A 27688-nucleotide genomic window follows, 5' to 3' on the forward strand; every position below is an offset into this window, starting at 1 on the left:
CTTCTCCATATTTTTGTTATGCTCCCTCTGATAATGGCATGTGGAATAACCATACAGGAGCAGTCTGAATTACATCACATAGTCATAAAACCAAAACAGCTCAGTGAGATCATGATAGAGGCACAAATTTGCAGGATGCAAAGGTTGCACCATGACGCGACCTCAAAGTGATACAAATTAATCCCTGAAAAAAAATATTACTCAGTTCCTTTAATCCCTAATTATCTCTCTTTGCATGTTGTCCTTCACCACATCACGGCCTCTGTTTGGCTCCTTTTAATTGACTTAACAGTGGACTCGGGCAGGGCAACACCTTCAGATTTAACGTCTAAATATTATGACAGCGTGATTACAGTATGGCAACGTTCTCTCTCTTTCTCTACCCTTCTTTATCTCTCAACCTCTCCCTTACTTTACATTGCATTTTACTCTCACTCTAATATAAACACTCTTTAAGGTCCAGAGTGTGAGGTGTAGTGTGCCAGGAGGTTAAATGTGGAAGCAGGACTTGCACTTCTCTCCCTCCTGTCTGATCTCTCTGAGAACACAACAACCCAAATAAGGAGATCAGCCACATTTGAAGAGTGAGTGAGCGGAGTGGAGAAGCCAGGCTTTGGATGGCTGGTTTGATAGGGTGGAGTGTGTGTGTCTGAGAGAGTGATAGTCAGGGAGTGAGGATGGAGTGGACGCAGAGTGGTGAGTGACGGAGCAATGGATGGAGAGGGAGAGGATGGAGGGAAAGGATGAAAAGAGCGACGGAGGGAGGGGTGAGAACATGGGAGGAGGAGGAGGGTGATCAGAGACTGGAGGCAGGTTCTGTTGGCGTTTTAATAACTACCCATATAGGGCTCAACTCTCCATCTCTGTCCACAACTCTTTCTGTCTCCTTCCTACTTTCTCTCTCTCTGTCTCTCTCTCTCTTTCTCTACCTCTCTACAGCTCTGTTGGACTCCAGCTCTCTGCTGAACTGCACTTTAAGACCCAATCTCCTGCATCTCAACGAAAACAAGCTTTCATAGCCGCACTTTCACATCTCAGAGGGATCGAAATCCAACCAAGCAGTCACCATGGAGGCCATCAAGAAGAAGATGCAGATGCTGAAACTGGACAAGGAGAACGCCATCGACCGGGCGGAGCAGGCTGAGACGGACAAGAAGGCAGCAGAGGACAAATGCAAGCAGGTGGGGACAGACGGAGAGGATGATGACAGAGATAGTGTCAGAGTCTTGAGGGCCAAAAAGAAATACTGTTTTTGATTTTTGTTATGAAAAAGGTCAATAAAATATAAATATAAAAGAGATTAAGAACTCTCCAACAAACCAGATAAAAACAGCAAAGGGACACTTTGGCACCTGGAGGAACAGTTTATTATTTGGTTAATGAGTTGCAATCATAGGAGACAACCTATGTGTAAAAAAGTTTGTGCTTGAGAAAGAAATTTAAACCCAGCATAAGGCATACTTAAGGTTTTACTTTAAGGCTTTCACTTTATCTTGCTCTTAAGCTAATCACAACATTGATACATACCAGACATACCTTGAAGACATTAGTCTGTAAACACTTTCCACAGTTATGTATGCAACATCACTCACAGATTACTCACTGTTTTGCTTTGCCCTGTAACAGCTAGAAAATATTTAAAGGTTTTTTGTCATCGCTCAGAGACTGGATGGTAAATTCAACAAATGTTTGTGACATTATGTGAAGCGCAAACACCCATCGCTCCTTACAAGGCCAGGCAACACTGAGATGATAAGATCGCGAAACTATGTAGTCACCATTTTGTGGAAAATAATTGTGTCATTACTTCAATTCAGGCTAAAATTCACCACCTAAAGGAAGAACAAGTGCCAAAATGTATATGTCAGCTTTTCAAAAATCAGATGTAGCAACAAATTGTTCAGTGTTAATGCTGTTTACAATGAGGCTTAAAGCAAAATCTAACCCCCACCCCATCCTATGGTGGTTATGGCCACTTCAGGTGATGAGACCACCCAGGATCAGTCTTTGGAGAGGCGTAAGTCCCTCCTGAACCAGTTTGAAGAGAGTTAATGGAGCATCTGTCTCTCTGTTTGACAGGTGTATCCAACACAGAGACAACACACACACACACACACACACACACACACACACACACACACACACACACACACACACACACACACACACACACACACACACATTATGAGCATGCAAATAGATACATATAGATACACAAATGCCAGAGTGAACACACATACACACATACAGACGCACACATTAGGCCCGTTGTCCCAGGCGCCTGTGTGTTTTCACTGATAACAGCTGTATTTTTAGACTCCAGAAGAGAACGACCATGTGGAATTCAGAGGGATTATCAGAAGTACTTCATGGGCTCAGAGGGGAGCGCTGATTAGAAGGAGCATCTAACATTTAACCTTGTGTGTGTGTGTGGGTTAGGGAGAGAGGGGATTAGACTGGGGTTCATGTCATGAGAGACTGATTGTAAACCATTTTAATGTTCCCAGTGACATCATAAACACGATTAGACTAGACCAAATCAGCCAACACCTCGGCTCCACTCTTCCCCAGAAAACACTGGTCCTGAACGCCTCGTCAGTAGTCCCACCTTTAATTCTGTGACTTTGTGACATCACTCTATGTTACAAAGTCACACATTTGCATAATTGTTTGGCCCTTTAAAATGAATGGCACAGCAGCTTGGTTGTTGTTAGCGGTGCTGGCTCAGGCATGTGTGAGCTGACCAATCAGAGGAGACACGAGGGGCCTTAAAGAGACAGGAGCTAAAACAGAGCATTTCAGACAGAGGGGGAATAAAGTGCTGCTGCACTGAACAGTATAAGAAAACTGATGTGTTTCTTGAGCATTAAAGCATGTAAACCTATTCTAGTAGTAACCCAAAATAAAATTATGAACTTGAAAATGAGCATAATATGTCTGCTTTAAGTTATTTGACTGTTAACAAATGATGAAATGATTTATATTTGCAACTGATGTTTATAATACTTTAAATAAATGATTTATAAAGCATTTCATTGTTTGTTACCAGACAAATAACTACTGACTAAAGTTAAATTTACGATAAAGTTAGTAGTTATGATAAAGTCTTCAGCAAACTTTTTTTGCTTTTCATCCATAACTGTAAATTTAAAAGATATATAGTCAAACACGATGGTCCGACCTATCTGACATTTCTACCGATGTTATCATGCGTGTTGCTTTGCTTGCATCTTTGATATCTTCACAACAGCGATGTCTCTGACTAACTGCTAGTTTAAAGATAAACTCCCACTATCATTTTCTTTAGTCCGGGCCCAACAAGTAAATTAGGCATTCAGTCTAGCGTTATTGACAGTTTAGATGTATACATTTTGAAATAACATCATGAAAAAAGTCAGTTAAATTGTATATAAGCTAGTGTGTGATGCATGGGGTTTCTACCCGGAAGTTATTGTGAACAAAGATTGTGATTCAGTCTACAAAACAGGACAAAGCAGACCACAAAAGCGAGCAGTAACAAGGGCAGTCCTGCACAAGACATTTTCATACCATAGTGGAGGAAAAGTGAGTAAAGGGTTGAGTAAAAACAGAAGACGAGACACTGACCAGGGACAGCATAGTGAACTGGACTAACTGTCTCTCCTGTTGTAGCTGGAGGATGAGCTGATGGACCTCCAGAAGAAGATGAAGCAGACGGAGGACGAACTGGACAAATTCTCTGAGGGCCTGAAAGACGCTCAGGAGAAACTGGAACTGTCCGAGAAGAAAGCCGCAGACGTGAGTGAAGGGTCACACACTCATACTGTCCACATGCACACACACACACACACAAACACACACACACAAACACACACAGACACAGGGACATCTGGGGTCAACTGAGTTTCACTTCACTTATGTGAAAATGTGAAATAAACCCGCCATTCCTACACAGTAAAAATGATGCAGCTCTGTCTCCCAGTGAATCCTTGGTAAGACTTTGCATATTGACAAGAGGCTCCTGCTCTTGTCATTAATTACTTGCTTTTTCCGCCTTTGATGCAGACTCACGTTACAATGGCACTGCTGACAACTAGAGCCAATTATTCCACAGCTGGACTGTCTCTAAGCCAGCACCAGCTGTGGGTTTACTTTGATCCACAGTGAATGGTTTGGAGCACTTCAGAGACTGTTACATTCCTGTGCAGCCAGTCCTGAAAGATGAACACATGGATAAACTGTAACCTCCTCACTCACCCAAACACTCACGCACACACTCACCCACCCAGGTCCTCTAAAGCAGCCAACCAGAGCAGCAAAGGTCAACAGACAAGTTGCTCCATTTGTTCATCATCATCCAAGTTAACTACATTGATAATGCAACGATAACGTTACTGTCTAGTTTGGGTTTTATCTTACAGTTCTGACATACAATCAAGTGTCTCTAAGGGACCATAAAGCTTATATATTTATGTAAATGTACAATGTGACAGCTCCAGCGGTGTGCACAGTGACTTTGCTATAATGACAACAATGTGACAAAATTATGGAAGTCTTGTGACATGTGTTATGTCATATGATTGGGACCTCAGGCACAACTTTCATCTCAAATACTTTACTTTATTAGTACAATTTTGCGGTACTTGTACTTCACTTAAGTGTTTTTATACGCTTATGTCACGGCATTTTAGAAGGAGATAATTATGCAAGTTACTAGTTACTTGATTTTACCTTGTAAATCAAGTTTATCTAATTTAAAACATGTGATAATGAGCTAGAACTCCACCAGCTAAATGCCACTTACACATTAATCAATACATAATAGAATAATAATCACAGTCTATTTTTATGTCAAACTAGTGAATTCACTTTTGATACGTCAAGTCCCTTAATCTTATAATACCTTTATACTTTAACTCTATAAAGTAATCCACCGATTTATCATGCATTTCCCCGACACTGTGAGACTGTTTAAAAAATGATTCACATTTATGCAGCGCAACCAGAGGTATTATCTTTTATAGTCCATGTGTTCCTTCTGGCGTCTACATTACCCACAATGCAACTTGACCACTGACAGTTTACTCACAGATTCAGGCTAGCAGCGGTTAATGTAGCCTCAAGCTCAGATGAGCAGCGGTAAGCAGAGGTCTGGTATGCTCACTTCTTTCTAACTCCAAACTTCAAGATGTTTTCATTTTCAAACTTGATGTTTTCTGCCTGACATCACTTGAGGCAGTTTATCTAAATGTGCGCAGCTACCTCCACCATACAAAATACTTTGGTAATAATACTTTGGTATTTTGTATGTTTTTTTTTATATATATACACTTGAATTTGATGCCTGCAATTGAAAAAGTGAGAACCACAGTATATCTCACCCTCGGCTTCGCTAGTACGTTGTGGGTAATGAAGACAGACCACAGTGTGTTGTGTGTCAGTATTATGCAGAACAAGTTAAGATGCCACTTGGTGACTATGCATCCTGAGCACAAAGACGAGCCTGTCGATGTCTTCAAAATAAAACTACTTAACTTAAACTACTACTAACTTGACTAACTACTGTTACTGTTAAACGTTCAAATGCAGGATTCAATTACTTATCTTTATTTATTTCAGTGAGATGTCACACCGAAGTTGTAGACAATGATTAAAATAAACTCAGTAGGAGTTTGCAAGCAAAAGATGTGTGTGTGTGTGTGTGTGTGTGTGTGTGGGTGGGTGGGGGTTGTTTGAAGATATTGTTTTTTTTACAAGGCCCCGCAGAAAAAGTTTGGGAACCACCTCTGTAACGCGATGACTGTGTCCTCTATATCAGGCCATAAGTAACCATTGAAGATATTTTTGTGATAGCTGATATCAGTAAATCAAGCAGAACATCAGAACAGTCACTTGTCCCGTGGCTAATCGGCTGCAATCTGGGAAAAAAGATCATATGCAAGATTATTGGAAAGACCGCAAACCACAGTGCTGTATATCTGTCACTGGTGGTTCCTCTAGTATTTAGTGCATGTGTGCACAGCGTGTGTTAACTCCAGAGAGGAAGAAAGAGGAACTCATATCTCAACTTAGACCTTAGTAGGGGCTCAAATATGGCCAAGATAAGGCTTAAATGCTGAGCATACCAGTTTGATAACAACAGCTAAGAATCATTCCAGTGAGATTACTGAGCAAACTGCACAGGAAAGAAGCGTCATGACAACAAAAACTCTCCCAGCTTCCACCAAGATGTGGTATTGTTTGAGCCTTGTGGAGGATATCCCAAGGAAATGCAGTGTTGTACTACACACAAAGAGAAGGGAAGTGTCTGACATACAGACACAGAGACTGAGGCTGAGACACGCTGGATTATCCTCACACAGTGATTAAATAAACTCCGAGAAGAGTTCTGAGAAGCCTCACATGTAAAGTGGGTCAAGTGGGCCCCTGGAAAAAGTGGTGGTTCAAGTTGTGCTTCGAGCATTGACTAGGTGTGGATTCCACTCCTGGGTCTGCTGTAGCACATGAAAAGTAGATGTTTACCGTCCCACATTTACAGTTTAATCCTGCACACTGACAACAACATATCCAGCCGGTGAAGCTCCATAAATTCCCGTCCACATGTCTCTTATTAGAGGCAGCAGTCAAGTCATTACACATGTGAATTCACACACAGAACACGACCAGATTGGGAACCTGGAGGGGGCTGGGAAGCAGAACAGTGAGCCAAAGACCCCAACAGGAAAGCTGTTGTGATTCATAAAGAAGTAGTCCCTGCACCCACGATTGGTATTACAGATATTTAGGTCATCACAGTTCACTGTCAGCTCAAGAAACCAGACGGGGTCTGATGCAGGAAGCTGAAGAGAGGGCTGCAGTGTGTTGTCTTAATGCAGGTATTAATAACGGCGTTCACAGCACCAGCAGTTACTGTTTTAGGGGAGAGCTGGACTGTGGGGGAAAGAGAGAGCAGAGAGCAGGCAGGGGGGCTCTGGTATGTCAGGAATGCAGCTAAGGCAAACAGAAAACCCCACACTCCTGTGTCTAATGAAATCAATGCTTCCAGGTTTTCCGGTGCAAGGGGCAAATCAGACAGATGGGCTCAATCAACAGATGAGACTGATTGTGAGGGAGATTGATTCGTCTTCGACTTGAGTTCCAGCTGAACTTGAACCGAGCTGAGAGCTGAACCGAGCTGCTCGTCCAGCCAAAGTGTTTGCTCACAGGTCAAGCGTGTGAATGGGAAACTGAGAGGGTAAACACAGGCAGGGCTGGCAGAGGAACATGAAGGATGGGGCATAAATCTGATTTACACCCACACAATGAACATCGTCTACGAGCAGGCAGCTGCTGGATGATGTCTGTTTGCTTACTCATAACAAACGACAAAAGCAGAAATCATGGTGCATATTTGACGGTCCTGTTAAAAGTTCAGATTTGAGAGGCTGGAGGTCTGTAAATAGCTGGATAGTAAAATAATGTAAATTGGGAGGATCAGGATCAGTAGTGCCATCAGCTGAGGATATATATATATATATATATATATATATATATATATATATATATATATATATATATATATATATATATATCATATCATTATGAGTTGATATATGTTTCTTCTGCTCATTTGGAGATTAAAAGAAAAAGATTTTGATCAATAATAACTCTTCAACATGTCTTCCTGATATAAAGGCATAGAGAGACAGAGAAACACAGAACTTTATTTTGAAAAATAGCCTGAAAAAATGTACCGTGAACTGTAGTTACATGGTGCAGTCATGAACGTTGGTTTTAATCTGTCACTGAATGTAAGCGTCATGTGACATGATGATGCATCATCAAAAGATGTTACAGCATGACCGGTGCTGGATTTTTGTGGTCAGCTTGAATGTTGATATTTGAGATTTCAAAAACAACAACATGAGCAATATATCAGCTGATATTTGCGTGCAATTTCTAAACGGATTCCTTAAATTGAGCAAGAATTTCTGTTGTGCAATTTCTCGACTGACATGTAAGCCAATACACATCCATACAAGCTAATATTGTCTGATATATTGGTCAAATTCTACACAATGTGTTTTATCTTATCAATGACTCTTTATGGCCAAAGTGATGCTATCTGTGAGCTTCAACCAGGAAGTGACGTCCCTGTTTGAGACTGTTTCATTTCTATGGCTATTTGAGTCTGTGATCTCCAGTATTTTCCCAGAAAAAATGTTTGTAGCGACATATTGCGACCCCTCAGGCAGGGGTGCACCGATCCAACTTTTCCCTTCCTCTTAGCGATTCTGACACCCTTACTCAGGGTATTTGGAGACACAGAGTACTGATTCAATACCAGCGACGAAATTCACTGCTCAGAACTCTTTTTAATCATCTGTAACAATTATAGCTCATAAGTAATAACTAATGCATGACTCGTCAAGTTAATTGGATTTCAGTTTTGTTTTTCACTGAAAGTTACTTAATTCGTGTATTTCAAGTTGGAATCACACAGTAACTCTTAATACATTGCCCGCGATGACAGCAGCATCACGATACAGCTATTCTGCAACAATCAATACAATGACAATCATCTAATGATACATCACCATATCTGTCTTAAGTCTTTTTTCAGTCCAGTTCCTGGTGGACCCCCTGCCCTGCATGTTCAAGATGTTTCTCTGCTGAAGCCTGATAAAGGCCCCTTCATTTGAATCAGGTGTGTTGGAGCAGTGAAACAACTAAAACAGGCAGGACAGGAACAGGACTGAAAAAACAGAGTTAAGCATTACTTAAGTTTAATTGTATAAATTAGTATATATTATTCGGGATGCAAAATATACATCGGACCGATAAATCGTCGATCCAATCATAGGAAATGTACACTACTCAAAATGAGTGAGGGATATTGGGAAATGGGTGCATATATGCATGTGCATGGATATGTAATCAAAGTCACCAAAAATATTCACAAAACACAAAATAAAAATTCATATATGTCACAGAATATCAATGAAGTGAAACACTAAAATATCCCAAACTGCTTTTGAGTAGTGTATATTATCGGTTATCGGCAGATAATGAAATTATAGCCGATAAATAGCAACACAACACAATTTGCAATACAGCTCCACCAGATTTTAACACAACAAATCTGATTAGAGCTATTGAATAATAAATATTACTTCTCATCTCACTACAATCAGGCTACAAAAGCCAATCTTACCCTAAATTGTGCATGAACTACAGGTTAGGAACTTCCATATCCAATCCATACTGTGGAACCATCATACATACTGTATTATTTTAAGTGTCATATTTATTTTTAATGCAAGCTCTTTGTTCCTCCATGACTGAATGAATGTAAGCGGCAGAGGAAACACATGTGCACGGGTGATATGCTATCTGCTTCATAAGGTCACTGTAGGAGCGATGCTGATAAAGCTTTCAATGAAATGTTGGAAGCTGCTTCAACATTCAGGCGTACGTCATTTATCATGTTGTCATGTTTAAGCTCTAGTCAAGTCAAGTTTGTAGTGGTGGGAAGTTTGTGTGTGACATCTAAAGTCGGGGGACTGCGCCTTTACACCAACTGGAAAGTAACTCATCCTGACTTTTCCTTTTTCTTCTGAACGTCTCGTAGCAGTGATCACATCAGTCACAGGGATCAGCTTTTACACGCACGCACACACACACACACACACACACACACACACACACACACACACACACACACACACACACACACACACACACGCCGCACGCCCCGCCCTCTCTGACCTCATCGTCCCAATCATCTCTCTCCTCCTCCGGCTGCACAGTCTGCCGCTCTCCGCTCTCCTCGCCGCGCACCGTTTCTAAATCCTCCTCCCGCGGACCAAACACTGCTACATTCCTGAGGACGACTTTCTATCACCGCTCGTGAGCTTATCATTCCTGCACACCTGAAGAAACACTTGGAGAACACCTGGACGCTGTTACTTCCTGGGTTTTTTCCTAACTTTTTTTGTTGTTGCACTTGAACGACTTCTTTACATTCCAGAGACTTCGGCTCCGGACGGGACGTTCATTATTTCACCTTCAAATCGACGATCAGGCTCTTTTTTTTATCCTCTTATTGTTATTTTTAATCCGAATAGACCAAACAAGGACACTCAGCCTACTTTTCTGTTTTTCTTGCACAGCCCAGATTTAGTCTTAACGGTGTGGTTGTTCCCCTCCCTCCACGTGTAGTCTTTAAATTGAGTAACAAATCAGTGAATAATGGCAGGTGTGAACTCTCTGGATGCTGTGAAGAGGAAGATCCAGTGTTTGCAGCAGCAGGCCGACGACGCAGAGGACCGGGCTCAGGTCCTACAGAGACAGCTGGACAGTGAACGGGAGCTCCGAGAGAAAGTGAGACAACCAAATCCTCTTTCTGCGTCTTCTAACCTGCCTCTGCTCTGCTTTCACACTGTCCCGCTGACGACACCGTGTTTAACTTCTCCGTATTTCACGTCTCGGGCTTTAATAAAGTGCAACGAGCGCATGTCATTGATTCATTCGCGGGCGTGATGGTGCCACAATGCAAGGCGTTGGTCCTCAATGAAAAAAGTTTGGATTCCTGCAGGTCTGGGCGCATGCGCAGTGCAGTCTGACTTACAGGCCGCTGTGAAACTACTGTGAATAATGTAGACCACGTAGACAGCACTGAGGCTGAATTCATCCACCACTCTGATCAGATTACTCCTTAAATATTCACACAAATCGTGTTAATTATAAGTTTTGACTGCTTGTTCATTAGCAGCTTTCAGAGCTGGACACATTTCGATGAAGGGGATGGTGTGTGTGTGTGTGTGTGTCACACTCTTAATGTCTTGCTCAGTGACACTTCAGCAGGGTGGATGTGTGCCAAGCAGCAGCTGTCTGGATGGACGCCTAACCACCATACCAGCCAGCCTCCACTGATGATAGGAAAATAAAGGGCATCGGCTTAAGAGTATCCCTACTCTGTTATTAAAGGCTTCAGTGGAATAGTCGGAAAAATGTGCCATTTTTAGCAAAAGCTGAAGCCGTTATTGGCTTAATCGATTAGTCAGTCGACATTAAATTCATTATAAACGATTTTGATCCTCAGTGTGTCTTTAAAACACTAGTTCCAGCTGCCAAAATGCAAATGTGTTCTGCTTTTCTTAGTCTGACATGATAAAAAACTAAGTATATTTGGGTTTTGATCAGTTTTCTGACAAAACAAGACCCTGGAAGAGTTCGATTGTGACTCATGTTGACATTTGATGTTGTAAAAAGCACCCAAAAGTCATACTTGAGTGAAAGTAGAAGTAGTAGTAGTGGTTAGATTATCACTTTGGTAAAAGTGAAAGTCATCCTAACGAATAAAAGTCTGAAAGTTTCTGATAATAAATGAACTTAAGTATCAAAAGTAAATAAAACATTTATTTACATTTACATATAAACTGTTAATGGGTCAACTGATTATCAGATTCAGTGTTTTTAAAAAAAAAAATCTGATTGCTAAAAAAGCAAATTAATCTAAAAATGTGCTACTTTGCTCCGATGCAACATGTAATCTGCAAAGTAACAAGTAACTAAAGTTATCAAATAAATCTAGTGGAGTGAAAAGTACATTATTTGCCTCAGAAATGTAGTGGAGTAGAAGTATAATGTAGCAGAAAATGGAAATACTTAAGGGAAACTACAAGTACCTCAAAACTGTACTTAAGTAAATGTACTCTCTATATATCAAACTGTGAATCAGTAGTTTAATTGATAATGAAAGAAATGGTTATTCGCAGCTTTATTTTCAACAGGTTTACATTCTAACGTACAGTATGAGCAGCAGTTACCCAACTTTGGCTGCAGTCATCGTTGAAGTTGCACAAGTTGTGGTTTCTCAGACTTGACGCTGATGTGATGAAAGTGACTCATCTGATTCTTTTTTTCTGACTTTTCCCAACTCTGTCACCTGCCCCGACTCTCCTGACTCTGCCCACATCCGGGGTTTTGTAGCTTCATGCAGAAAAAACGATAGAGGTTGGAGAATAAAAAGTTAGGTAACAGTCTTGACTTGTTTCACGTGCTGCTTTATGACATACGGTGCTATATCCTTTGCATAGGAGCTGGTTAATGACAGGACAAGTGGAGAGATTGAAGGAGAGTGGGAGGGGAAGGAGTGGCTGTAAAGATATGGGAGCTGGGATGATGAAAGGAGCTGGCCTGCTGTAGGACTTACCCCTTTGTTACAGACTGCCTATTAGGTAACGGGGCACCTTTTTAATTTGACAATTGGGCGTTTGTTCAGCTTTGTGGGTAATCGTTCTGATAGGAACTTTTAAAAGAATTCGTCATCGTTGTGTTTGTCACGACGTGACTGGAACACATGAAGCACGTTGACCTCACTGTTACTTACAGTGGTGCTGTGATTGTTTGGTGGGTGTCTTCTGCCCTCCTTCACTGATTACACAGCCCATACATGGTTGTATAGTCCAACCTGCAAGCTTACACAAAATTCCAAGCAAGTGGGTACAGTGAATATTAGTTTGCTTTCTTTATCTCTTCGGACGCACCAGCTGTTGATTTATGAGTTTAAATGAGGCTACCTTGTGTTTCCTGTCACATGAGTACAGTCGAGAGCCAAACGTAGTGACACAGTTGTAGAGTTTGTTGTGAAACATTAACTTTTTTAAAGGATGACATGCACTTTGAGAACTTGGCTGACAAATTGAAATGTGTATTTTATAGGTAATGACTCAAACGGCAACACTTTACTGTAATCCCCTGTAGTTATGAGCAGTTTATAAAATTAACACATTGTGTATAACACATTGTAATATAATTATAAAGCAGAGAAAACATATTTAAGTACAAGACCCTCAACGATGAATGATAACTTCGTATTTAAATACATGGACCCAACAAATGTTTGTCATTTTTGCTTGAAAAATTACTGAAATGATGTATTGATGGCCAAAATAGTTGCCCACTCGTTGTTGCAGGTCTACAGCCTGTAAATGATCAATAGGGGTGAAATTGCCCTTTACCTGCAGAGTGGCTTTATAACATTTTGGAAGAAGTCCTTCCATTTCATCTCGGTCAGCCTACACCAAACAGGGCGGTGCGTTTGTGTGGCAGGGTTGGTGTGGTCCCACATGTGAATAATTAGGGCAACCTGGAGTTATTCGTTGGCACAAAAACTCCTTCTTCGGAGCACGGGGAGATCAAAACAGGAACCTTGCTGCGTGTGCTCGGGTAGTGAATCATTGTTTGAAAATGTGGAGGCATCAGAAAAACACACTTGGCCACATCTCTCACTGAAAAATGAGAGTAATTGCTTCGTGTTATTTCTAGTGCGGTGTTGACGCCTCTGGAGACGTGACTCAACTGCTCAATAATGCTTTAAGGCTCCGTTAGATTACAGAGATGTGACATAGTCGTGAAACGCTCCTTAACTCACTTGGATGTGTTTTATGTGCGGCCATTATTCTCAATGGGCTGGTTTATCTTCATAGTGGTTCACAGCGGTCATACTTGTTTATTGGTTGAAGGTTCAAAGTTGAGAGTCTGGCAAAAATGATCATCGTTGATGTTCGCTGTTTCACTTCTGAGACTTTGTTGATTACAAAACAATTAGATATCATAAACAACAACAGAAGATAATATGAAAAGGGCAATGCATTCCCTTCTTTCGGTTAAAGAGTTTGTTCAGCACAGTCATGTTGTCATCAGACAGCACACGGTTGCCATGGTGATAATTGGTGTCCTCCCACAAAGCGTGCAGAAATACAGTTGTGGCATACCGATCTGTATGTAAGACCAGATAAAAACGGAAGCGGGACTCGAACTTCCACCGAGGTATCAATGTTGGGAAGCAGGCCGCCCCTCCTTCACCCACCCCCCTCGGCTGCCCCTCCCAGGATGTCGTCTGCCGACTCTGGTCCAGCACTTCCTGTGCTTCTACTCCCAACACTTCCTGTCCCTGAGCTCCTGCCCTGATCAACAGGAAGATTAGTGTTTGTGGTTGACTTAGTTTTAAAAAAAAATGTTTTTACACAAATTAATGTAGTGTCCAACCTAAGTTATAATTTAAATACTTAAAAACAACTTAAATATCCACATCAGCTCCTGGCAGTTCACTTGATGTTATGGCAGTGGGGGTCAGCTATTGATCTCAAACTGTCTGGCTCTATATATAGAGTTGTCTGTGTCTACCGTACCATAATAACATTTACACTGGATTTGCTAGACCCTTGTTTTTACATACGTGACAACTGTTCTCATTTTAAGCCACTTGCATGTCATGCTGAAACCTAATCGAAGGAAGTTGTTTAGAAATTCTGTGCCTCTTAAGTACAACTTCCCTCAGCTCATGGGCCAGAGGTGACGTCTGTTTGCTGCTGGCTGTGGTCAGTGGGTTTCAAGGTCTGGAGGCCTCCAGCGGTCTCCTGCAGATTCAGTGGAAAGAATTACTTCCTGGTTTGACTGTTTTTGTTGGAATTTCTCCCTGGGAATAGCTCAACTTTCCAAATATAACTGCCACATGTTGATACGTTTTGGCGGTGTTGGCATTCTTGGGAATACTCCCATGTTAGTGGCTTGTGGCTGAGGTGATTATGTAGGCCAAGGTTGCAAGGAGTAAAATATATTTGCACAATCTGTGCTAACAAAGCTAGATTTGCTGTGATGTTATTAAGAAGCATTTAGAAAGTGGAAATTATAGTATATTATGTAGAATTTATAGCATAAAGCAGTTTTTGGATCATATCAAATCCACATGGAGCCGGTCTTTTCCTGTATGGATGCATGCAAGTTCAGCATTTGTTAATGTGACAGTGCTGGGACTGCAGAGTAGAAATGAAGGACCACATAAATGGTTTTATTGCTGGAGTAAACTGCAGCAGGGATTGTTTATAGTTAAATCACCTGACCTTTATCTGTTCAGAGACCACACCATTTAAGTACCATGCTATTTCCAAAGACTGTCATTAACATTATTTAACTTCCAACAAAACCAGGAAAGAAAACTGTCTGAGTCATGTAAAGTCTGCTAAATAGTTTGCTTCCCAGTGTATTTCATGGATTCCTGAAGGGCATTTTACAATGAACCTCTTGTCAGCTTGAACAAAAGACAAGCTCAAGGTCTGTGTGAAAGTCTACGTAAATACTGTCGGAAAAAATGGCGACAAATTACATTTTGCACGGAGAGAGCTCGCTGTGATGCTTGTTTGCAAGTTTTATGACCATCTTTTACATATCATACCTCATGGCAGGCTGCCTTATACTGTATGTAGCTGTCTTTGCATGACAGATCTTTATATGGGAAAAGATTACACACTTGCACAGCAACACATGCACATTGAGAGTAGCGTGCAGTAGAGTCAGGAATAACTTCCCCTGAAACCCAACAGCATTGTGCAGCTCATTAGCCCACTGCCCTGGAATCAGCCAATAATTAGATTTTCTCTTTCACTTGTCCTTGATCCTGTCTCTAATACATGTAATACACTCAGGTATATCTCAAGTCGGTCCCTGAAGAACTGTGCTGTATCCTCAGGTCAGGCTGGAGACTGTTTACCAAGTCGAGGCCAATGGATATTATTTAATCAACCAGTGACAGGGAGGTGGATGTTTTCTATGCTTACTGCCTTCTTGCTGAGCTTGAGATGAGAACATTGATACCACTCACATGTCTGCACAAGGTTTTTAAAAGCTCTGGCCAGAAGCTGGTTAGCTTAGCTTAGCATAAAGACAGGAAACAAGGGGAAACAGCTAGCCTTTGAAAAAACAAAGTGTAAAAATGACACATTGTGGTTTTGTTGGTTCTTGTCGTCACTGTGCAATTGACCCTGGGAGGAGACTGCACCCAGCCAAGAATAATCCAACGCATAACCGCTTTAAAACCACAGTGTTGTTTTTCTAGCGTGGTTTTTGTATGGATTAAACAAAACAAGATATAACAAGTTGATTTGTGAGCTTTAGAGGTGCTGGTAGGTGGATATAGTGACTTTTAGACAGAGCCACGCCAGCTATTTCTCCCTGTTTCAAGTCTGTGTGCTAAGCTAAGCTAACCGGCAGCACTGTCAGTTAAAGGAATAGTTTGACATTTTGGAAAAATACACTTAATACTTTCTTATTGAGATTTAGATGAGGAGATTAATGCCACTTTCATGTATGTGCACTAAATATGAAGTTACAGGCAGCTGGTAGACTGGACACCGAGGGAAACTGCTAGCCTAGTTCTGTCCATGAAGTAAAAATCAGCATACCAGCACCTCTAAAACTCACTTTTTAACACATTATATCTGATTTGTTTGGAAAGGGCCCTTGTCGTCACTGCACTTGTTACTTTTGGACACAGCCAGGCTAGCTGTTTCCCCTCGTTTCCAGTCTTTGTGCTAAGCTAAGCTAACTGGCTGCTAGCTTTACAAACATGGGAGTGGTACTGTGCTTCTCATCTAACTCTCTGCAAGCTATTCCTTTAAGAATCTCCTTCTTGCTGCTATTCTCAAGCAACCAGCAGTAACTGAAACACCACTCAACTCTTAGAAAGCACTGGTGGTACATATTAAGCTAGCTTGATAACAGGGCAGCTACTTGTCCTCCAGTATCTTTGTGCTCGCTGCCACAATCTTCCTGATACTCAGCCACAAACATTCTCCATAGTTTGTTTTACCATATAAGGGCCTGGCAGCCGAAGAATGTAAAGTGGGTGCTAAAGGAAGAGGCAAGGCCAGATACCAGCCCTGAAGAAAGAACAATCAAAGGGAGGAAATGAAAGGATGTTGGGCAGCTGACTTCCTGTCTCTTTTTTTTTTCGAGATCCTCATTTGTATAGTAGTTGGTATCTATTCTTGTAGTAAAGGTTTGTTGTTAGACTTCTCAGTTCTTGTGACCTTTAACTTAACATTGCTCTCACATTTGGGTTTGTTCTTGTGCTTAACTTCTCAATACTGTTCAAGAGCTGTGTTGCTAAATGATTTTCTTCAGCTGCAGAGAGTATTTTCAACAGGGCCTCCAGGATTTACAGGAAAAGCTCTTCTCTTCTCTGGTCATGGCTGAGTGAATTGGAGGCATGAGAGTATGTGCTGCACACCCATAAGCTGTTTTACTTGACACAAGGCTGTCACTGTCTATAAGGGGATTCCCCTTCACCCTTGATTGTGAAAATCTGATGACAGATAACACGACAGGTTGCACGCATTTGACAGCGAGCGTAGATGTACGCACCGCCATAGTGGTGTCAGCTCAGATTTTGGTTTTTGTGTTTGTGCGTTGCTTGACAACAAACATTCAGCTGGGCAGGAGAGTAGCCGGTTGCTACCTGGTAATTATGTTTGTTTTAGAGCGGCAGAGACTGACAGAAAGAGAGCGATTGTTTGCATGTTTGCGGGAGTGTACGGTTGGAAGTGCATTACGGCATCGGATGTGCCAGCACACAGCGTAGCTGACCTGCAGCTCATGAATAGCATTTTTGTTAGTGTGCACACGGTGTTCTTCACAGCACATTGCTCCACTCAGGAAGTAACAATATCTGTTATTTCAGGCTCCAGTTTAAGTCTGCCCGACGTTTCTCAACAGCCAGATGTAGTGTCGACAGAGGCAGACCTGTGCGGAGGACGCTGCTGATGAGGATTCAAGATGTTCCGACCGATTTTATGTCTTTCGTTCATTTCTCATTGGGTTAGGTTTTCCTCTATCAAGACGTGTCAACGCTAGTTCGGCAGACATTTCCTGTCTCATATCGGCGGCCTCTCTGGGTGCAGTAGGGCAGGGCCTGGGAGAGGACGAGAAAGAAGCAAGGGAGGAAGAGAAAGAGAGAGAGAGAGAAAGAGAGGTGGAAAGACTGAGTGGCTAGTCAGCAGTCTAAGATGACATGGAGATGAGAGGGAGAAAATCTGAAAAATTAAAATAGAGGTCTGCAGCCAGCTGCCAGCGAGCAGGAAACCATGCTTTCATTTCCTGAAATATTGAGTCTATGACAGAATGGAAGAACACACTGGACGTGGTCTATTTATTCTCACCACAAAAAGACTTCATAACTCTTCTCCATTGAGCTCTCTGCTCTCCTCTCTGCAGTGTTACCTTTTCCTAGCCATTGCTGATCCTTTTGAATGATTTTTATCTCACCAAATGTGCAGCAGAATGACTCACCTAGCTGTAAACTTTAGGTGCAGACACTTTGACTGTTGATCTGACTGGCAGACTGACTTCTGGACTGAATGACTAGCTAATGAGTCACTGACCTACTAACTGCTGCCCTGCGACCGAGAGCAGAATAATGTCTGTTTGTCTAAGAAATCCCCCAGCTGCTTCGTTTTGGGAACAGGGGGTGAACTTGTGCGAGGACGTCGGTTTTGAATGAATAGTTCAGCATTGTAACGGTTCAAATGTGCAGTTATGAAGAGCTGTTTGACCTGCCCGGTTGTAAACGTACATTTTAACAGTGGACAGTCTCTTTGTGTTAACTTTGAATGAAAACAGGCTGGTTTTCAGTTTGAAAGCATCTCCCCAGGAGGTGGTGGTTGGATAAACTCCCCAGCCAACAGAAAGGAAATGCCTGTATAGTTGTCTGTTTGCTTTTTTTCCCCTCTTTCTGCCTTTGTTTACCAAGGGCAGATGAGAAGAAGCCCATTTGTCCACCCTACTTGGCCCAGTTCTGCATTCACAGTCACCGGAAATTGAGTTTTTGTGAACGTTTCATTCAAAACTAAAGTCCTGCGAGCTTCAGATATTAAAAGGATTACAGCCAGAATCAGCTGTAGGTAGTTGTGTTTGTTACAGGTAGGCCCCACTCCTGTACAAGATCCTCCGAGGACCTCCAGCTGTCTCCATTTCACTTATTATTCATCAGCAAGACTCAACTATTGATTTGTTAAACGTGAGCGACCCCAGAGAGAGTGAAGATCAGATAACAGTATCTCACTTGCTCATAGTACAGAATGGACCTGAATGTGTTTGAGAGACTTATTTTTGAGGATTCATGAGAATTTGCACTGGCTTAATAAAAGACTACGCAGAACATCTCCCTGTAGTCATGGCTCCATGGTGATTTTTCAGTTTATTGTTTTAAAGCATATTTATCAGAGGTATTTTCCGAACGAGAGTCCGTTAGAAGCATCGCTGCCAATGTTTGTGTGGCTGCCTCTTTCCCAACATGGCTGCCTCGATCCACCGGTAACACCATTCAAAAGAAGATGCACAGTTCCTCTGCAAAGACTGAAGTTGCTGTTTTACACAATGCAGTAATAACGCTGAAGTTTGGTTTTTGTGTATGTCTTTCTACATACAAGGATACACATAAACTATCGCCCACTCACAGCATGCAAGAAGGAGATGGTGAAAAACATCTGTATTACATGGAAACGTTTTTATTCTGTTACAAGGTTGATAGTATTAAAAATGGCATATACCTCAATGTAGAAGAAATTATTAAGAATATGTGCAGGTATGATAATCTGTTCTTGCCATTTTGATGAAGAACTTCAACACCTCAAACGGAGGCTGATGACTAAATCATGATTTTAAACCTCCTCGTAGTGGCAGTGGTCAGGGAAAGGCGAGACTGGACAGTACAGCACACACATTCCTAGAAACTAAGCTGTAATCCCTGTCTTACAAACCTAACACATTACATATAAAAAAAAACGTTGACTGCCCTCGCTGCCCTCTTTGTGCCTTGTCCTTCTCTACCTGTTTTACGGTGGGTAACAGAGGGGAAGGGGAGACCAGCTTGGATGATTTAAAGTTGAATGAATGACTGAATTTCTTTGTTTCTTCCCTAACAGGCGGAGGGCGATGTAGCAGCTCTGAACCGTAGGATCCAGCTGGTGGAGGAGGAGTTGGACCGAGCCCAGGAGAGGCTGGCCACAGCACTGCAGAAACTGGAGGAGGCTGAGAAGGCCGCAGATGAGAGCGAGAGGTCAGATTAAGTCACATTAAACAAGATTAAACCTTGATATTGTTACACCTGGCTTTCACATCGTAATTTAAAGGCTTATTCATCATCACACACTCTGTCCTGTCCATTCAGAGGGATGAAGGTGATTGAGAACCGAGCGATGAAGGATGAGGAGAAGATGGAGATTCAGGAGATGCAGCTGAAGGAGGCCAAACACATCGCAGAGGAGGCCGACCGTAAATACGAGGAGGTGAGACTGACATCCCATATTATGCTTCTTTAGAGAAGCATAATATGAATACAGGCAGTTTCTGAATACAGGCTGTGTATCTGACTTTCAAAACAATACGGGACCTCTACATCGGCATGCACTCCACTGTTCAGGCATTTTTAATCATTAATCTGACCTACTCTTGTCTTTTGGACGCTGCTGTGCTTCAAGTCAAAACATTTTCCCCCTAAAACTTTCATGTTTTTCACTCTAGGTTGCCCGTAAGCTGGTGATCCTGGAGGGAGAGCTGGAGAGAGCTGAGGAGAGGGCCGAGCTCTCAGAATGGTAAACACACAGACGCACAAACACAAGCACATATACACACATAGTAGGGATGCAATGATTATTGATTTTGATGGTACGATTACTGTCTGAGGCCGTTTACTGAAAGTCAATCGTTAATCACTGCTGTTGCTTTAGCATCTGAACCAAGCATATGTCCCTCTCTCTCCACAGTAAAGCCAGTGACCTGGAGGAGGAGCTGAAAAATGTGACCAACAACCTGAAGTCCTTAGAAGCCCAGTCTGAGAAGGTGAGAGCGTCATGGAGCAATTGCGTGATGTGCATGGCAATGACTGGACTCTCATTTATATAAATAATACTTCTTGTTTTGGCTTCCTGAGGACTTTTTCCACGCAGGAACAATTTTGCTTCTTTTATTTTAAACCAGTAATGTTCAAAAGGAGCATTGTGTCAGGCTAGCCTCAAGCTGTGAGTAGAAACCACTTGTTTACTATGTCAGGAGGCATTCACTGACTCTGACACAGTTTTAGCCTCGCTTAAGGCGAACGTAAAACCATACGTTCTAACCATATTGGTTCGACATTGGCTGATGGTTTGTGAAGTTGCCTTCATAAATACACAACTTAAATATAAACAAGAGTAAAAACTGAACACCAGGTCTGGCACCCAGCACATGCTCATCTTCACTCCCCTCTATCCTATCATTTGGGCTGCTCTCATGGCTCAGTGGACAGTAATTTAAGTGAGAAGGGAGGGATACCACATCACCAAAGTATTGTTTCATACTACCTCCATTATAATTGTGTATCATCAGGCCCTACTGAGAACGCAACCATTTATCTAGCCCACAGGTTGTTAAGACGAAAACCTGAACGCATCAAGAGTGCAAGACCTGAACTCTTTTGTTCAAATACATGTTTGCGCAATAACTTATCCACCACATGACAAATTAGCCACTGATGCTGGTTTTTGGGGGGGTTAATGGTGTTTCAGTGTGCGTAAACAGCCAGCCAGTAGAGACCTGTAATACATTCTCCTTTTTTGCTACATCACATTCCTCTCCAGGCACAGACAGTTTGACGGCATGCCAGGCTCACCACATGACCGCTCTCCTTCAGCAACACATGCCTTTGCTTTGTTCAGTCAGGCCTGCCACAGTTGACATCACAGCTCAGCCCTTTTGTTACACTATCTACTCTCACAAATCCGTCTTCAGGAGGAGTGGTGCAGTTATGATCCTTGGTTAAATAGAGTGTGTGTGTGTTCACACAATGTGTTTTCATTTGTAGGTGAAACCGTGTGTAAACATGTCTGTATTTCTGCCACTGATTATGTAATGTTATTTCTCTGTGTCTCCGTCAACAGTACTCAGAAAAAGAAGACAAGTACGAGGAGGAGATCAAAGTTCTGACCGACAAACTGAAGGAGGTGAGATCCTGATTCTAGTGATCCGACAGCAGTCGGATCCCCTCTGATGACATTACTATACACTAAGAGGGGCATCACAGTCTAGGTCCGGCTAGGGACATATGTCATTTCCTGTTTGCTCTCTCTTTTCTCTTTTTTGAACATAAAAAAATATCTTGTTACACCTGATGGTCAAATATATCAAAATAAAATACAGAATACTGGTATGGGAAAATGTTTTTAATGGAAATATAAGTAATTTGTAATTTAAAAAACAAGACAAAAAGGACATTGACTACGAATAGATATTATTACATTTTGGTTGTATCAATATGGGTTGGATTTTGTTGAGCCAGTTGATGAATAGCAATAGACGGAAGCACCGCAATTTAAAATAAGTCCGTCATTATTTGTGTATTTAGTTCATCATTCAAGTGACTTGTTTATTTTTTCTGTTCTTTTAAGTCCTAATGTAGCCTTCTCTAAATTTGTATCGAACATAGATCATGTCCAGATGATCTAATGGAAAATGTCCGACATATTTCATTTATTCTAAATGATTAATCAATAATCCATTATCAAGGCAGCCAACTGTCAATTAAAGAAACTGCATAAAATGTACGTCCCTAGATGTTATGATAGGGTTTCATTTTGTTTGATAGTGTGCACGAGCATGAGGATGCACTTGTATGTGAACATTGCAGTCTAATCTAGTGTTTGATAAGGAGAGAAATGCTTTCAACACGTTTGTCAGGCCTCGAGGATGAACACAAGGTGTTTTGGTGAGAATGACAGAATGTGAACGGACTCATTGTTTGTTTACAAGAAAACTCCACAGAGCAACTTTAACATGAGTTACTTTTGCTTCTAAATTAATGATTTTATCTTAAAATGTGAACCTGAAAACCAAAATGTAAAACATGTCATTTTTATGAACTTCATAGCATGTGTCTTACTGTGGTCATGTTTCTGTCAGGCTGAAACCCGTGCAGAGTTTGCAGAGAGGACAGTGGCCAAACTGGAAAAGTCCATTGATGACCTGGAAGGTATGAGATCAGTACCACTCACACACCATAATGTTTGCACTACTTTGCAATATGCAGGCAAAAGGCAATTCAGTGAGCGACTGGCTTTAAATGAACAACCAGTCATCTGGGACCTGAAGATGCAGGAAACATGTTTGTTGATGAACCACAATTGCCAGATATTTAAGTGGAGTTTCCTGTAGATTGGGGGCAAACTCTAATCCTAATCCATGTTAATGCACACATGCACAATTACATTGTGCTTGACTTAGATCCCAGAAGGAGTGTCCTATTTCAGCACACAGGAAATGTTTTCTGTGGAAAAGAAAGAGTTTCCCCTGCCAAATGTATGGAAACTCCTTACCTACAAGCTAATAAAAGGCCCTTGTTTCTGAAGGACAACCGTGCTGCAAAGAGGACAGAATGTGCTCAGATGTTTTTAGGTCAGGATTATTTAGCTGTCGAACCACAGGCAGCTGACTTTATAGTCAGTTAGAGTTATTGGTACAGTTTTATGAGACATTCAGAACAAGCTTAAATGCTCTTAGCTTACTCAGCTTGAGAGCTGTAAGCGAGATTAGATATGCATCATTCTTTCTTCCAAGCATTTCTGCATCTTTAAAAAGCCTGACCTATTTTTTTTGTCTTCTCCTTCCTCCCTCTGCTCTTTGCCTCCATCTGTCTCTCATTCTCATCCTGCTTTTGGCTTGTTTGTGTCGCCGCTGTCCCTGACACCTGCCTGCACTTCCTGTCGGCCTTATGACCTCCAGATGAATTGTATGCTCAGAAGCTGAAGTACAAGGCCATTAGTGAGGAGCTGGACCATGCCCTCAATGACATGACATCTCTGTAGATGCGCTCTCTCTGCCTCTCACTTCTCCTGTTATCTGTCTTCTCCATCTTCTCTCTGTGGATCACATGTGCCTTCCGCTCTTCTTACTATGCAGAAAAGTATTAATTAAAAATCTTTTTCTTTCCTACTTCACAGCTTTCTGTCTCTCTGTTCTTGGTATAGTAGTAAAACATTTTTGTGATTGCATAAACAGTCTGCTCTTGTGAAATTTGGATGTTAATTTACAGCAAGTTTATGTGAGACAAGGTGAGAGTTACTCCGGTTTTGGTGTGCATTAATGCAGTTTGACCCCTTTGACCCTTTAAAACACTATTTTGGTTGTACATCTAACTTATTTTCAGTGGTCTCTGATATTATATACTCACATGTGTCAATAAGTAGAGATATGAACACACTTGAATGACCCAACAGTGGTGCACACATGCCCTCTAAAAAGTCCACAGTGTAATCTACTAACAGTCTTCAGACAGAGATAACAGTCAGCGTTTATGCTTGAAAGGACACAGCGGTGTGGTTGACTTTTTTGCATGATGCACTATTTAACCAAAACAGTCACATGCAAAACATCTGCTCAGTAAAACTGCTCCGTGCTGTTTGACGAACCTGTGAAGGAGAATATATCGGCCCCACACGAGCAGTATTATTTGCTGATGTTTGAGACTTCACCGTGTCTCTTTTCATCCTCTCTCCAGAAAAATTATCACATGCCAAAGAAGAGAACCTGGGCATGCATCAAGTCCTGGACCAGACCCTGCAGGAACTGAACAGCTTATAAACACACCGAGAGGAAACTGGAGAGGATGAGATTGTCATGCAACATTCCTTCAATGTCCACATTCCACACTTTCAGCTGTAAAATCTGTATTCCCTTGTGAAGGGGGGATTAACTTAATGCTTGTCCCTTGATGTTTTGTTTTGTTTTTTTGTTTTTTTTTTCTAAGGCACAACTTATTTTATGTTTTTTTTTTTTTTTTAAGATGGAAAGTCATTTTGACCCATCGCTTCTTTTTTTTAATCTCCAGCTGTGATTACACAAAATCTCCCCAGAAATGATTTTTGACCACTTACTTAGAAAGAACTGGCATTCAATACCCAAAGAAACCTCAGATTTGGTCACTGAACCACTTAAACTGGCTCAATTTTAACTTTTTTCGCGCACATACATGAATATTTTAGTTCATATGCTACAGATGGTGTTTGGTTTCGCTCTGGCTACATTTATGTGGCTCTGAAGTGCCACCCGGTGGTGATGTAACGTTAGTCAACGGTTTTGTTTTTCAGATCGTGCTATACCACATTAAAGGTGCAATATGTAAAATCTATGTGCGAATTTTTGTTTAAAACATTGAAAAATTGAAGTTGATGAAACCCAAGTTTTGTTTTCCAGCAGTGTAACACCAAGACTACCCCATTGTGGTGACTCGTGTCAGCTTAGGGCCACTAGCTGCACGGCTAACTGAGCTAACTACAGCTAGTAGATACAGCCATAGATAGCTAGAGAAAAGAGTATAGTGAGCAGTAGTCAGTGGTTTCGCTGCTGCTTCCTGTTTCGGCAGGTGGCCAATTCTTACATATTGCACCTTTAGTAAGAGGCTACAAGTTAACGGACACAATGTGTGCCTGTCTCAGCAGTATCCTCTTAATGTAGTAGCAGTATCTTTTCTGTCCTATCCTGTTTGTGTTTCAACAGCGTGATGGTCAAATGGGCAGGTGACTTTATAGAAAGGTTTCATTGATAGACAAGTCGAGGCACATCCTGCTCAGTTACTCTAAAGACTCTTTACATTTAAATAAAAAGATTTTTAAAATACTAATCATCCTGAGGCCCATACAAGCTGTGCCACCTTCCTTTAAGTGCGACCTGACCGTTGACACATTCTCCATCGCTGCAAACATTATGCCATACTGTAGCCAATATTAACTAGATTTACACTATATTGTATTACATGAGCGAGCTAAGGCCTAAACCACTGGAAGCTCAGTCAAGTTTTATCAACCATGGATACTTATTGTATATAGTAGAATAATGTTAGGTATGTGAGAAATTGTATTGCTTTTTTTTTTTTTTGTTTAATTTACACCACTTATTTTTGCCAGGGGAACTCTCAAGACCAAAGAACACACATAACGCAGACAATAAATTCTTAATTTGTTTTATTTTTTTGTTTTGTGACGGTTCTCGTGGGTTCATCTCATGCCAGGGCCGTGAAAAGCGCCTCACACGTGATCGAGACCATTCTGAAATATTTTATTCACCACCACCCGCCCCCCTCTATGTCAACCTAATAAATGTTTTACAGAAATCATGACTCATGGACTTTTTGTGCAAAATTACAAAACATGTTTTACTTGGTCAATAGAAGTAGTCAAAACTACTGAAGTGCTTCATCATATCAATCTGATATACATAGTTAAATGTGAACGTCTATGTATGATTTCAGTTAATCCTGAGCTTCTCTCCTGCTCTGTCCTAAGAAACCCCACAGGGAGGATGACATTTCACTCCACATCATCCAGATATTGTACAGATGGAGGTGATATCTCCACTGAGGATTTGCCACATTTCAGATCATTGAGTGTGAGGCTCGGACTCATTTATCCACGGTCCATGATGCCGCTTTTCTTGGGTGTCATGGCAGATTTCTGTTCAGGTATATTTTCTTCTGAAGGCACAACCTAGAGGGAAGGAAACACACATTACATCTCCTCAAAAAAGCAAGCAAAACAGCAAGAAGGATCAACTTTCGGGTGTCTGTATTTACAAAATACCTGTCTTATGCCATTTTTCTCACCTGCAGTTAGTCTGCATTTGCCCCCTCGTGGTTGACAGAGGATTAAAGAGCAGCCTGAGCAGGGTACCACTGTCTGAGCATGGCTGAAGATGGTGGTGATCCTGTAGCAGCCTGGGAGGAGGAATTTAAGATAAATGGGAATGAGGATACACAATCAGTCTAATGAAAACATCATATCATCAGTGGGTGAAATGAGATGTGAGGCGCGGTCCTCACCTACGCATTTAACATCCATGAAGTAGGAGTTGGGACTTTGTACCAGCCTCTTCTTCTTGTGTCTTGTCCTCTCCTTGGACAAACTGGGGTTCATCATGTCGTTAGCCAACTGTAATTGAGATCAGAGCCTGATTTTAACATTGATCATTTCAAAGAATCAAATCAACGTTTTGTGTCTTTAATATTGTTTCACTTATATAATGAATACGAGTTTAATATTTTGGTTGTGCTCTAGTGCCCCCTACAGTCTGATGAATAAACTGCTACACAGTAAATACACAGACATGTCCAGGCAAGCCCAGGCATCACTCCTGACAGCTACACCTGTACACTGACTACAGATACTGATTTGTTAACACATTTAGACATATTCACGCCGTACAACCCATGTATAAATTGATTAATACATCTTTCTCATTCTGTTTCAAAATAGTGTTATGTTCATCAATTGATACCTGTACTGGAGCAGCTTTCTGCCAATATGAACTCTTAAATAATCTAAAGTGTCAAACCAGAAAGAAATATATAAAGCAATACAAATATTTTTTACTTACAGGCATTTTTGCTCAGATCTCGCAGGTGTTTTTTCGTCCAATGCAAACTCGATGAAATAAGTGCGATGTAAAGGTTCAAGTGCGACCCTCTCAACACTCAACAGAGTCAGCTGTGGTTGTTGTTGGTGTGCTGAACAACGTTTACAGCACCGGAAGAGACCGAGGAGGCGGGGTCTATCTGTGTAGGGGAGGAGCAACAGTTAATTATATAGTGGCTGGACTGGGCCTTGATGGGAACATAATGTTTCTTTGATAATATTTAGGAACAGATTAGATAACTAACTAATTAATCCGACTACGGTATGACAGCAGTTTTTCAATTTGACTCTGTGGTCTGGTTAGTATGGAAGCCCATTTACACCAAAAAGATTAAAAAGTAGACTTAGACTATGTAAGTAATTATGAGATAAAAAGTCCTCATGATGAAGAGGCAAAAAAACTGCTTATCTCATCAATTTTTATTTTTGTTTCATGAATTGGACTTTTTATT

The 27688-nt window shown here is 41.4% G+C and overlaps 2 protein-coding genes across 5 annotated transcripts; one reads left to right on the top strand and one right to left on the bottom strand.

Moving 5' to 3' along the window:
* The first annotated feature begins 873 nt into the window (after nt 1-873).
* On the top strand, nt 874-25942 carry tpm4a (tropomyosin 4a). 4 transcript variants are annotated; one of them, XM_084355925.1, is made up of 9 exons: nt 874-1181; nt 3652-3777; nt 19725-19858; nt 19970-20087; nt 20323-20393; nt 20565-20640; nt 21717-21779; nt 22735-22804; nt 23554-23763. In XM_084355925.1, exons 1-9 carry the CDS (start codon nt 1068-1070, stop codon nt 23634-23636), a joined length of 855 nt encoding a protein of 284 aa, XP_084212051.1. In that variant the 5' UTR covers nt 874-1067; the 3' UTR covers nt 23637-23763. The 4 variants fall into 4 exon arrangements, with proteins under 4 accessions (XP_084212051.1, XP_084212050.1, XP_084212052.1 ...); XM_084355924.1 differs by lacking the exon at nt 23554-23763 and adding an exon at nt 24329-25942 and having other exon boundaries at nt 876-1181; XM_084355926.1 differs by lacking the exons at nt 874-1181; nt 3652-3777; nt 23554-23763 and adding exons at nt 9753-10341; nt 24329-25942.
* LOC311259073 (small ribosomal subunit protein eS27-like) lies at nt 25774-27349 on the bottom strand. The gene is made up of 4 exons (XM_084355928.1): nt 27199-27349; nt 26645-26753; nt 26429-26539; nt 25774-26312 (listed from the first exon to the last, which is right to left on the bottom strand). Exons 1-4 carry the CDS (start codon nt 27202-27204, stop codon nt 26284-26286), a joined length of 255 nt encoding a protein of 84 aa, XP_084212054.1. The 5' UTR covers nt 27205-27349; the 3' UTR covers nt 25774-26283.
* Between the last annotated feature and the right edge of the window lie 339 nt (nt 27350-27688).

This window comes from Pagrus pagrus (assembly GCF_965226575.1).
Source record: "Pagrus pagrus genome assembly, chromosome: 6".
In the NCBI taxonomy this organism is placed as follows: Eukaryota; Metazoa; Chordata; class Actinopteri; order Spariformes; family Sparidae; genus Pagrus; species Pagrus pagrus.